This window comes from Medicago truncatula, chromosome 5 (genome assembly GCF_003473485.1).
Source record: "Medicago truncatula cultivar Jemalong A17 chromosome 5, MtrunA17r5.0-ANR, whole genome shotgun sequence".
In the NCBI taxonomy this organism is placed as follows: domain Eukaryota; kingdom Viridiplantae; phylum Streptophyta; class Magnoliopsida; order Fabales; family Fabaceae; genus Medicago; species Medicago truncatula.
The window spans coordinates 435,222-454,591 of NC_053046.1; the positions used below are offsets into that span (position 1 = coordinate 435,222).

A 19,370-nucleotide genomic window follows, 5' to 3' on the forward strand; every position below is an offset into this window, starting at 1 on the left:
AATTCTGATACTTGTCCAAGGATTTGGCTGCTCCTTGTAAGAGTTAATAAATCATAGACAAAATAGATTTGTGAGTTAATTGTATTAAAAAAAAAAAATTACAGAAATTTTTAGTTATTTAAGTTTTTTTATGATAGACCAGGTCTTTCAATCTTTTTTTACTAAATATTTTTTTGTTGAAATTTATTCGTAATAAAATGATTAATACATGTTGGTACATCGATGAAAACACAAAAAGTATGCATGACCTAACACATTCTTTTATCGACTATGTATTAAACATCAAACACGGGAGTTTTCGAAATATAAACCAAAAAGACGCTTACATTCGTACAACATGTCTCACCAAACTCTCACATCTTTCCTACCCTTGTGAAAATAGCAACCACTTTTTTCAAATTAAGAGCATGGTCATCTCTTTCTAGTTGCAAATCATGTATAAAGTTGAAAGTGTGAATGAGGTCTAACGCTACCCTTGTATTTGTATTCATGTTACAATAGGGGAGTTCCACGTTGTTTTGGCAAGCATAACCTTGTATTCCACATCTCGCATACACATGTCAAATCCTGTGCAATTTTGTTGTGAGTTGTGACAAGAATGATGCATCAATGTTACACTTATATCACCATGTCGTTCGTTTTTCCCACCTTATATCCACACAATCAGACTTGCTACTATGTGTCCTTCCACCAACATCGCGAGGGGCGGATCTAGACATTTCATATTAGTGTGGCAAATTTTTTAAAGAAACTATAATACGAATTATACTAAAAATAATATATAACATTTTTTTACGGCAAATATTATTCATCGTCGAGAGGGTGTAAGACACGCCCACGACTCGCGGAAAAAACGGCAGAAAATACAAAAGTGACCGCATATAGGTGGCACACTTAAACACCAAAACCACTATGTCATGATGCCGAAATATACAACAAGCAAAATGTCAGCAGAAGTATACCCCTGCATCACATGAACAGATAACGCGAGAATTAGAATGTGGCAGTAATGTTTCTTTTCATTGCAGTACCATGTCAATACATAGAACCTCTAGTTATATTGATGCATAGAATGATAGAAAGTGACTCAATATCTCAATTTTGTGTTAAATTCATTCATTGCAGAACAACAGAAAATCTCCAATTCAAACCCTAAAAAAACCTCAATTCTCAATTCACAATTCCAAAACCCTAAAAAAGCAATCGTAGAATGAACGAGAAGGTAGAGAATCAATTTAATATTTCATTTACATTGGCTTAGACTTAGAGTGAGAACTGAGAGATACACTAGATTTGAAGAAGGAGTGAAGAGAGAAAATGATGCTGCTGACTGCTGAGAGTGGAAGAAGGAGAGGTTTGTTTCATTGTTTGTTTGTTGTGAGAAGAAAGGAGATTGTGAAAAGAGAAGAAGAAACCGATTGTTTGTGAGAGTTGAGAAGAGAAGAAACAAACAACGCGTTTTGTTTTGTTTGTGTTGTGTGTCTTTTCCAATTTCCACTTTCCCCTGCCTTATGTTATTATGCATATAAAACAAAAATTAGGCTAGAATCTGGTGTGGCAGCTGCCACACCATGTTTCAATGTACATCCGCCCATGTTACATCACTACTGCCTGATAATTATATGGGATAATCTTATTCACTAAATTGCAATCCTCAAACAAATGCATGACTTTGTCCAAAATTTGTGCACCGGTCTCTTAAACTTTCGACAAAAACTTCATGTTCTTATGCTTTCATATGCTCCATATTAACATAGTCAATCGGCCAACTTCTTTGTCATTAAATTGTTGCAGCGATAGAAAAGTACTCCCTCCGTTCATTTTTAAGTGTCACTTTTGGAGAAATTTTTTGTTTCTGTTTAACTGTCATTTTCAAAGTTCAATGCAACAATAAATGTTGTTTTACCAACATTTCTCTTAGTTATTTATTGCGGAGAGAGAAATAAATGAAATAAGATATTAAATGGGTTATTATAGTAAAAATATACATTATAGTCTAAGAAAAAGTAACATTTATTGAGTGTCTTGATTTGTGTAAAATGTCAAAAATGACAGTTAAAAAGGAACGGAGGTAGTAACAATTATAGTAATGTTTGCATTATTCTTTGTCGCCTCAATCTCATACCACAAACCGCTAGCTCGTCATAATTGGACGCGTAAAGGGCATACAAAACAGAATATGAGCACTAATTACATAAATATCATCAGACACAAAACAATTAAATGACTATGGATACCTTAATCACGCAAACAAGCACGAGTTGGAAAACAACGGCATATTCGCTTGATCATATTTTTAAACCTGAAATAGACTGTGGCTATGGTGTACGTGGGTCAGTTTGGGTTGGGTTTGGCTAAACCCAATATCTGAATCAATTAGTGTACTTCGGTTTGAGTGAGTTAAAATAACCACATGTTGCATTATTGGATTGGGTTGGGCAAACCCACTAATTTTTTGTTTGGGTTGGGTATTGAATTACCCATATTATTTTTCTGTTTTTTTTTAATATTAAATGACTAAAAGACGAGTTCTGATATATTTTTCACAAAAATTTCTCAAATTTTTTATTTCCTTAAAAAAATTGTTTGACTTGTTTTCACTATATTTTTGCATCATTAAATAATAAATGATAAGATCAAATAATAAATTTCATCATAAAAAAATACTTGCAAGCTACATGACATAAAATTGCATTAGCATCAAAATAACCAAAAAGTGCAACATCCTAATTTGTAACTCTGGCATGCTTTAATTTTCAATATAGATGATATCTTGAGTCAAATTTGAAAATTATACTTGATTTATGACCAAAACTTTTGGTATCCTCCCCTATTCCTATGAAAATAAAATAAAATTGTGGGTATTATTGGGCAAGTGAATTTATTGGACATGGATCTGGTTTTACTCGAAACCCGTTATTTTCTATGGGTTATATCTATTTTTTTTAAAACAATGCTCGCCAATGGTCAAGCACTACCCGTTTTTTTCAGTTTTTTTAGGTGGGTTTGACCGGTTGACCCAACTCATGTACGCATATTCATGGCGCCAATTAGACGGGATTTTTAAATTGTCATCCGGAATTATCTTACAATTTTTTTATTTTTTATTTTTTATTTTTGGGGGGGGGGGGGGTGGGGATGGGTGGTGTAGGGGACATTGAGAGGGGTCTAAAAAGAACTACTCGATAGAATAGAAAAACCAAATAGGGCGCCTGCTTTTCGCACACGCCTGTGTTTTTTTCTTCAAAAATGTCCACGGGGGTTATCGGATTCTGTAATCCGAAATTAGTTTTTCACCAATTTGAATTATACAGTTCGAACATTGTAACACCCTGTTATCCCAAACAATTAAATAATAATAATAAATCAGAGATTATCACCAAAACGGGCATGTCACACTGCTATTTCAAAATTTCTTAAATAGATTATAAAACTATTTAATAAACAACAACTTAAACAGTTTCATCAAAACTTTGCAGCGAAATATTTTCATGAAAAACAACAACATCAAATGTTTGATTCTCCACTAAACAGTCTTGGCATAAAAGTCTCATCAAAATAAATCCATAATCAAATACAAGGGCTGCATCAGCATGTTCCAAAATTGATAAATAGGAATGAAAATAAACAAATAAATCTCATCCCGTACGTATCAGAGCCCTAGACATTGAGCCACCACCCACTACTCAGGATCACCTGCAAGTTACCCATAGGAAGGGCAACATTTTCAAGCAGAAGGGGGGAGATTCACAACAATAAATATAGATATAAAATTCATCAATTGAATCTAACACCCTAAAATAATAATAGTTATTCAATATGAACATATACTTCATAAACATCAACATCAACAATAATGGTAATCACAACCAATAACATGACTCATGCAACTACTCGACAACTCCACTAAGACTCCTCGACAAATGCACATGCATGTGGTACCAATTTACAGGGCAGAAGCCCTCACCGGATATTGAATGGTTAAAGCATTCATCATGGCATAAGCCCTCACCGCTTTGAACAATTAAAGTGTTCCAGGACATGAGTCCTCCCGCTTTGAACGACAAGGCGTTCGAGGGCAAGAGCCCTCCCGCTTTATATGCTTATGAAACTGACTCCACTTGTGTATATCTACATACAACTCAACAAATGCATATATATGTATATGACTCACAACCCACAATTCAACAACATGTATGATTTAAATAAATAAAAGCATACATCACAGTCAACAACAGATCAGTATAATTCAATCCAACAATTCCAGAAAAATGCACAATTAATCATAATCATGCTTAAACATTAAGATCATTCAACAACATTCAAACAGAATAAACAACTCAAAACATGGGCAACTCGCCTCGCGAGTACATCTACTCGCTATGGCGAACTCAAGGCGAATGAGAAAAAGGGTGCTCTCGGGAGTTTTGACATTTTTCTCACTAAATCTTCATTTTTAAGCTCCCTATTCATCTTTTTAATCTAAAAATTGTTCCAGTCCTCTCTAAAATCATCTAGGCACTCAAAACTATCCATCTTACACCTTATAACAACAATTCAAAAATCATGATCTCTCAGGCACATCCTCGCCGTGGCGAGTGGTTCTGCTCGCGAGGCGAGCCATGAAGTTGTTCACTCGCGAGGTGAGACTAGCTACTTGCCGGGGCGAGCGATGAACATCAGTACGGGCAGAATGCAGGTTTTTCCCAAAAATCCCATTTTCCTCAAATTCACTCCGCAAATTAGTTTACAGATGCAAAACTAAGTGTTATATGCAACCAGAACCTAATTCTAACATCAGAACAACAATCTCTACACTCAAAACTCAATAATTCGTCAATAACCTAAAAAGAACTACTCGATAGAATAGAAAAACCAAATAGGGCGCCTGCTTTTCGCACACGCCTGTGTTTTTTTCTTCAAAAATGTCCACGGGGGTTATCGGATTCTGTAATCCGAAATTAGTTTTTCACCAATTTGAATTATACAGTTCGAACATTGTAACACCCTGTTATCCCAAACAATTAAATAATAATAATAAATCAGAGATTATCACCAAAACGGGCATGTCACACTGCTATTTCAAAATTTCTTAAATAGATTATAAAACTATTTAATAAACAACAACTTAAACAGTTTCATCAAAACTTTGCAGCGAAATATTTTCATGAAAAACAACAACATCAAATGTTTGATTCTCCACTAAACAGTCTTGGCATAAAAGTCTCATCAAAATAAATCCATAATCAAATACAAGGGCTGCATCAGCATGTTCCAAAATTGATAAATAGGAATGAAAATAAACAAATAAATCTCATCCCGTACGTATCAGAGCCCTAGACATTGAGCCACCACCCACTACTCAGGATCACCTGCAAGTTACCCATAGGAAGGGCAACATTTTCAAGCAGAAGGGGGGAGATTCACAACAATAAATATAGATATAAAATTCATCAATTGAATCTAACACCCTAAAATAATAATAGTTATTCAATATGAACATATACTTCATAAACATCAACATCAACAATAATGGTAATCACAACCAATAACATGACTCATGCAACTACTCGACAACTCCACTAAGACTCCTCGACAAATGCACATGCATGTGGTACCAATTTACAGGGCAGAAGCCCTCACCGGATATTGAATGGTTAAAGCATTCATCATGGCATAAGCCCTCACCGCTTTGAACAATTAAAGTGTTCCAGGACATGAGTCCTCCCGCTTTGAACGACAAGGCGTTCGAGGGCAAGAGCCCTCCCGCTTTATATGCTTATGAAACTGACTCCACTTGTGTATATCTACATACAACTCAACAAATGCATATATATGTATATGACTCACAACCCACAATTCAACAACATGTATGATTTAAATAAATAAAAGCATACATCACAGTCAACAACAGATCAGTATAATTCAATCCAACAATTCCAGAAAAATGCACAATTAATCATAATCATGCTTAAACATTAAGATCATTCAACAACATTCAAACAGAATAAACAACTCAAAACATGGGCAACTCGCCTCGCGAGTACATCTACTCGCTATGGCGAACTCAAGGCGAATGAGAAAAAGGGTGCTCTCGGGAGTTTTGACATTTTTCTCACTAAATCTTCATTTTTAAGCTCCCTATTCATCTTTTTAATCTAAAAATTGTTCCAGTCCTCTCTAAAATCATCTAGGCACTCAAAACTATCCATCTTACACCTTATAACAACAATTCAAAAATCATGATCTCTCAGGCACATCCTCGCCGTGGCGAGTGGTTCTGCTCGCGAGGCGAGCCATGAAGTTGTTCACTCGCGAGGTGAGACTAGCTACTTGCCGGGGCGAGCGATGAACATCAGTACGGGCAGAATGCAGGTTTTTCCCAAAAATCCCATTTTCCTCAAATTCACTCCGCAAATTAGTTTACAGATGCAAAACTAAGTGTTATATGCAACCAGAACCTAATTCTAACATCAGAACAACAATCTCTACACTCAAAACTCAATAATTCGTCAATAACCTAAAATCTCCAATTTCTACCAAAAGCTTGTTAAACCAAAATCAGAATTCAATAACTACACTATTGAAGCAAACCTCACCCTTACCTTAATTCAGAAGGAAAAATGCACAGCAATTCAGGTTCACCTGGCTCTACTTGCTCTTCTCTCCCTTTTCTCCCAAAAGCTCTGTTTTCACGTAAACTGCTTTCTGACTTCTCTTTTCCTAACTCCCAAAATATTAACTCCCCTTTATTTCATTAAACTCCCCTTAATTCTATTAATTCATAATTAACTCCCCAACCTCCAAAATAATAATAATTCTTACATAATTCTAATTAATATTAAAATAAACTATATAATAAAATATAACACACCACATAAACCACAAATATTATTTAAAATCATATAAAAGACTCTAAATAAATCATAAATAAATAAAACAACGACTAGGGCGTTACAAACACCCTTTAAGTAGGGCACATTTTTTCATTTTTTGGATTATAAAATTTAAACGCCCCCTAAAACATCACTCTTGCGTCGAGAATTCAAAGGAAAACAGTTAGAATTGTATAACCCAAACCGTATCAGCACAAAGACTGGGCATGATTGTAACATGATAGACAATTTAAAAATCGTATTAATCATTCTAACATCCATCCTTGTGTTTTGGCTCATTATTAGCTATTCGCACTGTGTACTAGTCGAAAATCCGATTTTCAGGTTACTTGATCAAATGACTCTCAAACTTTTACTAAAAAGTCATAAAAAAATTTAAGGATCAAGATTTCATCATTTAGTCCCATTTTTTTTCTTTTCATATTCTCATAAAAATCCAAAAAAAAAATGCATTAGTTTTATTAGATTTGTACAATTTTTGGTGGTATTTTTTGTTTTATTTGACAAGTTTTTAACATTTTCTACTTTGTTTTCTGGTTGTTTTAAAATTGAAGTTCGTAATTGTTGAAATGTCTGATGTGGCTTATGTATAATCATATTTCGGATTTTATAATCCAAACACCTGAGGACTTTTTTATAAAAAAAATAGGCACGCGAGATATGGACAAATGACTCTGTCCAAACCAAAGTTAGTGCTACAAGTTCCATTCGAAAAGCCCAAGCCAAAAGCGAGTAGACCGAACTGCTTGCTTATGCAAGGTTCTTTCCTCTCGCTTGTTCATCTTGTTTTGAGTACTCGACTAAATAATAGCATAAGAGAAAGACAAGTGTTGTAGTACAGTGTATATGATTATTTCTCGTGTTAAATATTTTTTAAGTCCTTCTAAATACACAAACCTTTATTTTTAGTTCTTTTGAAAAATTTCATTGAACATTACCACCTCTAAATTTTCTGTTACCAATTTAGCCTCTGCTCTTTTTACAAAAATTTACGTTGCATGTTTTAAATGACCTTTTTTTTATAACAAGTTCTAAAACATGCAACTAATGTCAAAAAAGACCTTAAAAAAATCAGAAATATATAATTTGTTGCATTAAAAGTTGAGGGTAATTTTTGAAAGAGAAAAAGTCAGCTTAAAGAGTCAAAATATGTTATTTTTTTATATATAGTATAATATAGACACCATTCCAATCGTAATTCCACCAACCATTAACTAAATTTTTGTTGTACCTTTTTTTTTTCTTCAAGACAAATTTATCTTTATTAGCTCAATTATTTCTCAAATTTAAATTCACACCATAATTATAAGAAATTTGAAAACTAAATGCTTATTTTAGTTAGACCTTTTTTGTTACGTATGAACGAAGACACGGGTCACTTGTTTTTCAAAAGTGATTTTTATGGTAGACTTTGGTGCTTGATTTTAAATTGGTTAGACTTTGTTACATAGACTCAAAGTTATCTTTTGGATCATCTTTGTCCATTTTGGCGGTCTCGCTGTTTTTTCAAAACGGGTTTGATTGTCGATGAGTATTATTTAGTTATCTTTGCATGTGTTATTTGAAAGGAAAGAAATGTGAACATACTTTAGCCAAAGGAGGAACAACTACAAACATTATGTGAAAAAATTAAGCCTCAGACGTTTTGGTAGTTGAAATTAAAATATGTCACTTTCAATTTTAATTATCTGAATTTGAGGCTTGATTATCTTCATTGTTTGTTTGTTATTATTTTGTTTATTCTTTCGTTTGTTTTTTGTCCTTTCTTAACTTTATAATGAAACTCGTGACTTTTGATAGTTTTTCTCGCACACCTTGTGTTAGAAGAACTCATTTGATTTGATTAATATATTTTATTTTGACATTTAAAAAAACAACATTATTTTAGTTCAAATTTAAATTTAAAAAAATTTCCTCAAAATAAAGAAGAATGATTTTTTTTTATTTTACTATCAATATTACTTGCACATGAATAGGAGGCAAGCAGACAACAAGCTGCACCGATAGACCTTTTTGGATGGCATAATCAATCCTCGTAAACACAACATTCATGGACCTAGGAGACATAACATTACTATGCATAACCCTTTGGAATCTATGTAGAAGGTCAACTGCCTCTGATGCTATGAAGACAAAAGTGTCAAAAGCAAATGGTATAAAAGCATGTTGATTGTCAGAACATGTAACACCCTATTTCTATTAAAGCAATAAAACATGCGAATAATACATTTATTCAAGAAATAGATGCTACGTCATCATACAAAATTCAAATTCAACATGCATGCATATAAATCTCAACAGTCGCAGCGGATATAAACCTGAATACTTCGAAGCATACATGTCATGAATTAAATAATACATCAACATAAATGAATCTCCAAATCCCATCAATGGGTAAATCTCCAAACAAATAATCTAGACAACAAACAGACGCCTAGATCAGAGCCTATCCCAGACCCTAGTACACCGATACCAGAGATAGCTCCCGATATCCAACCAAGCATCAACCAACTCACCAGATCAACTAATCATGCACAACGTCTACCTATCCATATAGACAAGTAGGCGGTCCATCACATATCCACTGGGGTAAGTATTACATCATCATACAAGTAAAGACTCGACAATGCAAGATCATCTCATAATTTTCACAACAATACAAAGGACAACTTCCAAATATATTGATCACCTCCACAACATTTGCATTATCAAGAAATTACGTCCACACAACATTCAAGTCATACATCAAATAAGAGTCATCATCCCATCATCAACAATCATCAATAATCATCAACCTCATTCAAATCATTCAACATCATATAGTTTCATCACTCCAATCATTTCTCACATTCCAAGTAAAAGAACATACAACATCTAATGATAAATATCATATCCAACACATAACAATTCATTCACACATCTCTACTTAGTCATATAGGCTAGTCACGAAAGATCATAAGACAATTGACTTAAAAGAATCATTTTCGACAAAAATTCAAATCATGTGGCAAACGGCCAACATCGATAATTTCTCAAAGTAAGACAACAATATGAAGTTTGAAAACTTACCAAACAATCTTAACAAACATGTAATCAAGTACTTAAGTCACTTACAAACATGTAATTAAGTTCGTATGAGAAAACCCAAGTTCACATTTTTCACAATTCCACCCGAAAATCAAGTTTGACATGATTAAGACATTGAACCAACTTTAGAAATCAAGCAAGCAATATACGACCTTAGTCCTACGCTTTTTCTTTGAGAAATCGAGTTTTTGAAAAAGTTTCATGTTCTTGAACTATTTTCAAAAGTTATGATACGATTCACAAAACTGAGTCCAATTTAATTCAATTGATGTTACAAAAGATTTGGAAAGCACAAATACATTTAATTACATCAAAAGAATTAGTTTGGAACCACCCGGATTGATCCCCATAGCCCAAAACACACGAAACAAGAAATGCAGTTCTGGGCATCTCGCTTAAGCCAGATTTCTAGCTTAACCTAGATTTCTCCAGGGAGATCTCACTTAGAGCTAGCCCAAGCCAGATTGACAGCACAGTAAAAATTCAGTTTTTATTTCGCCATTTCGTCCGAGAAATCCAAACCGTTAATCCGACTTCGATTCCGTTTTCGTCTACGCGTTCCTTACACTTAGCTCTATCTTATTCCACAAAAAATTCATGTTCCAACCATCCCAAAACAGATTGCCCAAACATCACACAAACACTCATTTTCAAAATGGTTCACAATCGAAGTTTCACACGAAACTCTCGTTTTCTCCCAAACGACTCAACAACCATTTTCTTAACGTCAAAACATAAAATTCAATTTGTCTAACTCACCCAAAAACACCAAAAACTTATTCAACAACCAAATATTCAAAATGTTCATTTAAACATAATTCACCAAATCAACCCATTCTCACAAAACCAATAACAACAACTTATTTCTCATGATCAAATCATAAATTATGAATACCCAAGCCAGGAATCATCAACAACAATATCACTTAGCAACAACAACATCAATTGAACATGAATCTTACCACAATCCAACAACAACATAGTATAATTCATCAATTTGAGCATAATTCAACATATATCATTTTCTCATACTTTGAACATGAAGTTTCACCAACAACAATTCAATTATCAACAACTACATGCATTCAAACATATCATCATAATTGGAGCGCGAATTTTAACAATTATGATCAATTAATCATTTACTCAATTAAGCACTTATTCATGCAACAATTGAAAAATTGCAGTAAATGATTATGATGAATTCTAACCCCCTTACCTTAGTTAGATCAATTCCCTAGCTCTAGCTTCACTTTAGCTCCTAGCTCTCTTCCAATTCTTGAATCTTCAAGCTTCTATTCTCTCTAACCCTTTTTCCTCTTTGCTCCCACTTTCTATCTCTAACTCTCAAAATATCTTGTAAATGAAAGTCTGAAGGAAATTTCCTCTAAGACAAGGTTTATAAAGGATGTCTCCTTAATGGGCCTAACCCTAAACTTTAGTCGACTTAACCCACTCCAACTTAAATCTAAAATGTTTCTACACACACAACGGTAAAGTACTAATAACGGTCGCTTAACGGTAAAATATCAATTATTACCCTAGTAACTTAGCAAAATAATGATTCTCACTAAACACTAAAAATTATTCTCACAAAAATTTACTAATTTACTCTTACACCCAAAATGACCAAAATACCCCTGAGTCCAAAATGACTAAATTACCATTCTAACACGAAAACCCATGAAAATGCACTCAATGATGAATAATCACACACAAGCACATATAACACGTAATAAAACAATTAAAAATAAATCTAGCGAAAATCGGGCTGTTATAGAACACGCTTTCTCATGTTTGGCCACTTTGCTTGACACAGCTTTTAAGGTTGTCTATCCTACCGTAAAAGCCCCTACCCTTAAACCCACAGGTGGTGAAACCCCGGTCAAGTCCACACATGCATATTTTCCTCCAACCCATCTGTACACCATAACATCCGCATGCCTAAGTGTGGATCTTCTATTTAGTGGGCCAGTCAGAAAGTTCACGGGCGCCTCTTTCTTCACCGATATTCCCGCCCGTCTGAATATATCAAATAGTACATCCCTAACAAAGTCATGCCTGTACTTAAAGTTGGGAAGCTCCTTACAATGAACGACATGCTCCCCAAAAGTATCCAGACACGCCTTACGACAAACAGTGCACACCTCATCAATAGGAAAAAGTGGAATCATAAGACGATATCGAAGGATAGTCCGATACTCAATTGGTGACATATGCTGGCCTAACCCATCAATTGGGATAGCTAGAAGAAAATCTTGAGCATGTGGTGCTTGCAAACATCCTAAAACTACCTTCTGCCTAGTGGTCATTTCAAACTTAAGTTCCATATCTTGAACAACTTTACTAAAAAGAGGACTCACCAAAAACATGTTGTGCTTTAGGAGGGACGGTGTCCTTGCAAGTAAAACTGCTAACGTCAAAATCTGGAATCGTTCCGTGAAGACCATCCAAAGCATTATCAAAATCCAAGTCAATACCACATATCCCACTGTCTCTCAAAATATGATATTGTAGCACCCAAGACTGCGCCCTAGAAGCCACAAAAGCGTGCAAGGAAGCCTCTACTGCTGAGTATAAACCCAACCCCTCAGACCTAATAGGTAAAGAAGACAACCTCCAATGAAGGTCCCCAAAGAACGGACCTCCACAAACCACAATATCCTCAACTGCTCCACACAACTCTTTATCGAACAACATAGTCGTCTCCTCCATGTGAACCGGTTGACAGGTTCATAGGCCAAAGAAAAGTTTGGTGATACCCATGCATGATCGAAGTAGAAAAATCTCACGCTGAGGATCTCGTAACCGTGGAAGAAGGTGCATTAACTCAACAACTCTGGAAGCTCTCTTTATGGCCAACCCCTCGATAAAACCTTTATCGCGGCTAACAACCCCTCCAAGCAATTTCACCCCCAATGTCGGCCTCCTAATATCCACAGGGAACAAACCCTCGCGATGTTGATTACCTTCCTTAAAAAAATTAAAAACATATAACTAAATATTAATAGTGAAATTTAAATAAACACATAACATAAAATGATAAATGAACACAAAATATAAAACACAAAAGAGACAACATGAGCAAAAAAGTAATTTCGCTTTTAAAGAGATGGACAATTTTGTAATTCCATTCTCCTTTTTCCCAATTTTCAATTCTTCCTTCTTCTTCTTACCGATCCCTTCTTCTCAGTTCCATCTAAACCACCACCGCCACCTTCACCGCCGTCTGAGCTCTCATCGGAAAGCATATGTTGTTTCTCTGATCCCCTCATATCTGACCACCCATGAGCTCCTTCACCACCGCTGCATCCTTGATCAACGTCCTCCATCACCACCACAATCAAACCTTTCATTTCCTCCGCCTTCACCGCACTAGATCAGAGAGAAGTCAGGGAACAGAGAGAGCAGAATGAAGAGGGTGAGAAGAGAGAAGAGTGAGACTGACAAAAATAAGAGACAAAATTTTGATTTTTTGCAGGTCTTGTGATGGATTAGTGCTTCAGAAAGTGGAGGAAGAGAACACAAAGGTGCATAGTTGGGAGAGAGAGAGAGAGAGAGAGAGAGAGAGAGAGAGAAAGACGACGGAGACAACACCGATGTCAGAATGTGAGTGGTCACGGTGAGAGAATAAAAGCAACGCCAGTGGTGGTGCGAACTGAGAAGAAGGTGGAGGGGTGAAACGACGGCAGATGATGGCTGGAGAGAGGAGCTGTCGTGGGAGATTCAGATGAGAGAAAATGGAAAGAGTGAGAGAGGGGGAGAAGAGGGAGATAAAGGAAAAAATATTAATTAATTAATATAAAAATATTGTATTGTATATGGTTGGTGTCTGTTTTGTGTTTCATATTCTGTGTTCATTTAGCATACCTTAGAATGACTTTTTTCTTTCATTTTTATTCTTCGTCTAACCTGTTTTATTTTTTATAATATTACTATTTAAAATTAGTAATAATTTTTAGGCTTAAATGCTCTTTTGGTCCCTTAACTATTTAATTGGTATCGCTTTGGTCCCTTAACTAAAAAAAAGATTGTTTGAGGATTTTAAATTTTTTGTTAGTCTCGTTTTGGTCCCTTCTGTTAGGTTTCCGTTAGGGTTTTAAAAAAAAGTTAACTCCTGGACACGTGTCACCTTGTCATTGGCTCTGAGTATTTTTTTAATTTTATTTTTTACAAAAAAAATTGGAGTTAACTTTTTTTTAAAACCTTAACGAAAACCTAACAGAAGGGACCAAAACGAGACTAAAAAAAAATTTAAAATCCTCAAACAATCTTTTTTTTAGTTAAGGGACCAAAACAATACCAATTAAATAGTTAAGGGACCAAAAGAACATTTAAACCTAATTTTTATTTTAAAATCCATTAGACTATTCCAACATTTCCAAATTATTGTGGGCAAGGATTAGAGATTCATATTTCTTCACAAAATAAAAAAAAGGAGAAGAATAAGAGTTGAGAAAAAGATTCGATGTGAGGACCGCAGACGCAAGATGGATAGTAGAAGATATGAAAGCTGTGTTGATATAAAATGGGTCCAGTCCCAGATAACAACAACAGCTGATGTCGATGAGGCAGATGATGATGCCAGCTAATCTATATATGAGAGTTGGATCCCCCGACCTATGCGACCAATGAATGGTGACAACGTACGTGCACACTCCTAATCCAATCTAACACTACAATATACGACAAACAAACTTCTCCAATGACTTCTTGCTGGCTTTGGCTCTTTCTTTTATTTTACTATTACGTACGTGCAATCTCTGCAGCATACAGCTCATATCTCTCATACTTCCACCTTTTTTTCATGCATTTCCATCTCCACTCAACCCCCATTGCTCCATTATCATATTTCAGTTAATCATTCATTATCTATCTATACTTCATAAAAAAAATAGATGGTTGTAGTTGGAAAAATAATAATTACATAATTAAAGAGCTCACATAATTAAATGTGATGAAGTGAGGTGTTCGAGATTCGAACCGCGACCCTTGCATAAATTATACAATGTCCCTACCAACTGAGCTAAACTCACGAGGACAACAATGTATTAATATCAACTTCAAGAGTTTAGCCTGCCGTATCAACTGTTCTATTTTCTAAAAATAATTTCATAGATGTTTTTATTTATAGAATTCGGGTTAGTTCGAATTAATTTATTTTTGAGTTTAAAAAAACAGTTTATACAAATAAATAAATTTTTATGTGTTATTTACAAGTTTGTCAATGAGTTTGATATAGCTTATTCGTTACCTATTATACCTTTCATTTAAACTATTTTGTTAACTATTTTATCCAAAAAAAAGTTAATCCGTGGGAGTTTCAACTTTGGTCGAGAGTTTCAAACCACGATATTCTTTTTTTTATTTTTTGGTTAAACAAACTGCAATATTCTATTTCTTAATGTGTGAGAGTTTTAACATGGAGGAGTTATATTATAATATTTACTCCTATTTGAGCTGATTTTCTTTGTTTTATTTTTACCTTAAATTTAAACTATTACTAGAAAAAACCGTAAAATGTCCTTAAATTATGAACTACTTTATCACACCAACATAATTTATTTTAAGTTTTTGCCATAAAATATTTAACTACGACTCATTTCAAAATTGATATACCCACCCTTTTATGAGCAATTAAACCTCGTAGGAAAAATTAAAAAAGAAGATCACAAGCAATAATAAGAATTCCTTAAAAAATGATAATGGTAATAGGAAAAAGAATAAAATAGTAAAATGAATAGGAAAAGGTTGTGATTGAAAAAGAAATATTAAATGTCCCTACCAGAATAACGTAATAAAAAAAATTGAAAGAAAAAACCATTATACAGCAAGAAACCAAATAATGATTCTCTCTCTCTCTCTCTCAAAAACAGGCTGTCACCTCAGTTTCCATACTGAATCCCCCAACATACAAAAACCACACACCCCCTTTCTTCACTTTGTCAAACACATTAAAATCACAACTTCAACTCTTTCTCTCCCACCCACCCACCTTATTCATTTTCAATTTTCATTAACTCGATCATCTTCTATGGATCCGTGCTCATTCTTACGGATCCTAATCGGAAACCTTGCAATTAAATCACCATCATCATCAAAACCATCATTCTCCGGCAAAGTTCATCCTTCAAGCTCCACATGCTACTGCGAAATCAAACTCAAAGGCGTTGATTCTCCTCCACCTTTCCACGTTGCAACAGTTCCTCTAATATCTGAATCAGAAACACACCCTCACTCTCTCGCTGCTACCTTTGATTTCCCAAAATCACAAATCTCTAACTTTAAAAACCCTCTCATCAAAATCTCCGTTTTCAAAACGAACACAAACCCTTCATGCGTTTTCAACACTGCAAAACTCGTAGGTCAAATTTCAATACCCCTTGATCTAACGTTAGTTGAATCACGACCTTGTTCTTTTCACAACGGTTGGACCGCTCTCACTCTCAACAACACCGGTAAATCTTCGGTTCAAGGTCAATTATTGCATTTAACTGTCCGGGCTGAACCGGACCCAAGATTTATTTTCCGGTTCGATGGTGAACCTGAATGTAGTCCGCAGGTTTTCCAAGTCAAAGGAGAAGTAAAACAACCGGTTTTCACATGCAAATTCAGTTTCAGAGACAAAAACCCTTCAAACCCGGTTCAGTTTCCTTCAATGGATCGAAAAGGTTGGTCAATTACTATACATGATTTATCCGGTTCACCGGTTGCGTGTGCTTCAATGGTTACACCTTTCGTTCCTTCACCCGGTTCACAACGGGTCAGCAAATCAAACCCAGGTGCTTGGTTAATTATCAAACCCGACGGCGATGGTACTTGGAAGCCATGGGGTCGACTCGAAGCTTGGCGTGAACCCGGTTACTCAAACTCCGTCGGCTACCGGTTCGACGTTCTTCCGGCCACCGCCGATCCAGTCACACTCGCCGGTTGCAGTATCAGTTCACAGAATGGTGGTAAATTTACAATTGATGTTACTTCAGGTGTTACTCCGGTGAATACTCCAAATGGAAGCTGGGATTTAGGATCCGGTTCAGGATCAAGACCCGGATCTGGTTCCGGTTCAGATTTTTCATTGGAGAATCAATTTTTGTATAGCGGTTTTGTGATGTCGGCGAGATTTGACGGTGAAAAGAAGTGTAGTAAACCGGAGGTGGAAGTTGGTGTGAAGCACGTGACATGCACGGAAGATGCTGCAGCTTTTGTTGCTCTTGCAGCTGCTATGGATTTGAGTATGGATGCGTGCAAATTGTTTTCTCAGAAATTACGAAAAGAGTTGCGGCAGTAAATTCGGGTCTATGTCGTTTTGTGTTGATTCATTTGTCGTTTCGGTTGTTATTCTTGACCGTAACTTGAGGATTTTTTTTCACTGACCTTTCTTTTTACTAGGTTATTTTTGAGTTAAAAATGTACAGATGAGGATTATTTGTCAGATTAGTTTTTGAGTTTTTATTTTTTATGGATGAATTAAATATGAAGTTTTGGTTGGATTTATATTTTGCTTACAGATCAGGTCTTGTATTCTTTCTTTATTATTCTTGTTCTGAATTTCTGATGATTCGTTTGTGCATAATATTTTTTAATTCATGCCTCGTGTGTTGGAAATAATGTGAGATAGAGGCAGAGCATGAGAAGAATCCTATGTTTTTAATTTTAATAGTGCATGCATTCTTTCAAAAAATAAATAAAAAAGTGCATGCATCTCTATGTCTATGAGGTTGCCCCATATTATTTTCAATTGCATGTTAATATTTTTATCATTATCATTATTTTGGACATAAAATGGACAGCAAGGAAGGAACACAAGAGTTTTTTTTTTTTTTTTCTCAGAAGAAAAAATTTTCTTAATTATTTTACGCAATAATTAAAAGTTATACCTTAAAATGTTTTTCTAGACCCTTTTTCCAGATAGGCTTTCCACTTGAGCTGTGTACAGTACAGCTGGTTACAGTTGGATATATTTTTGGTGAATATACAGTTGGAGTTGGATTTAAATACTCCTTGAACAGCTAAATCAAAATTCCTCTCAAAGAAAAACTAAATCAAATATTATTTTATTTTTGGTTAAATATGTTTTTGATCTCTATAAATATGACAATTTTTCGTTTTAATTCCTTTATAATTTTTCTTTAATTTTTTTTTTAGTACAAATTTTTTCTTCAACTTTTAGTCCTCTAATTAAGAAAATTTTATCTTTATGTTGGTCTCTCATTTAAAGTAAACTCATACATAGAATTTTGAATAAAATTTACTCCCTCCGTTCCAAATTGTATGACATTTTGGCCATTTCACACGTATTAAGAAATGTAATTAATATTACGTGGGGAAGAGAAATTATGAGTTGTTTTACAAAATTATCCCTAATAAATGATATGGAAAAGATAAATGAAATAATTGAAAGAAGAGAGAGTAATTAATAGTTAAAGATATAATAGGAAAAGTAACATTAATATTTCATTGGTATTGTAAAGCGACATATAATTTGGGACAATTTTTTTTTCCAAAGCGACATACAATTTGGGACGGAGGAAGTATAATATTATAAGAATATCTCCAAAAAAAATTAGATTTTTTTTACCAAAACATGAATTTTTATATTTTTGGCCGTAAATAATTCATATTTAATTTATGTTTTGTTAAAAAGTTCTAATTTTTGTTTGAATGATTTTTACATTATGCACAATTTCATTAAAAAATACAAAAATTTACTTAAAAATAAAGACTAAAAGAAGTTATTGAATATTTTATAAAGACTAAAAGTTTTATGAAAATTTAAGAGGGATTAAAATGGAAAGTTTATATATTTATAAGGACTAAATACATATTTAACCCTTTTATTCTTAAAACGTAATGTGACTTCTATACTTATCACGTAAAAAAAAAAAAAAAAAAAGACTTCTATACTTGTTTATTTATTTATTTTTCGGTACAAATGAGTCCTAAATCCTCCACATAAACTACTTGAACTCTTTTGAGTATAGAACCTCCACGTAAATCCTCAAAAATCAAACGATGGAACGGAGACTCAACAATAGAAAAACTAAAGAAACTCATACATACATAGACTATAATTAGCAAATCAATCCACATTCATGTTTCCCTCGCGTCTAGTATAATGAACTTGAGTATGCCAATTCAAATGTATACTTCTATATTTATATAAAGGGGATACATATTATTATAATGATGTGTGACTTTTAATATAACCGCATTTAAACTGACATAATTAATTGCGATGATGAGTGAGACATCGTAAAATTAATTAAGAACTATACGAAAAACACCTAAAAAATACACCCAAATCTTGTCTTTTTTATTTTACGATTCTAAATAATTTGGTGCACAATCAATGTAATTTTTTTTTTAATAAATTATAGGAAATAAAAT

The 19,370-nt window shown here is 34.2% G+C and overlaps 1 protein-coding gene across 1 annotated transcript; it reads left to right on the forward strand.

The window, feature by feature from the left end:
* The first annotated feature begins 15,859 nt into the window (after positions 1-15,859).
* On the forward strand, positions 15,860-17,490 carry LOC11437323 (uncharacterized). The gene has a single exon (XM_003610599.4). It carries the CDS (start codon positions 16,018-16,020, stop codon positions 17,269-17,271), a length of 1,254 nt encoding a protein of 417 aa, XP_003610647.1. The 5' UTR covers positions 15,860-16,017; the 3' UTR covers positions 17,272-17,490.
* The last annotated feature ends 1,880 nt before the right edge of the window (positions 17,491-19,370 follow it).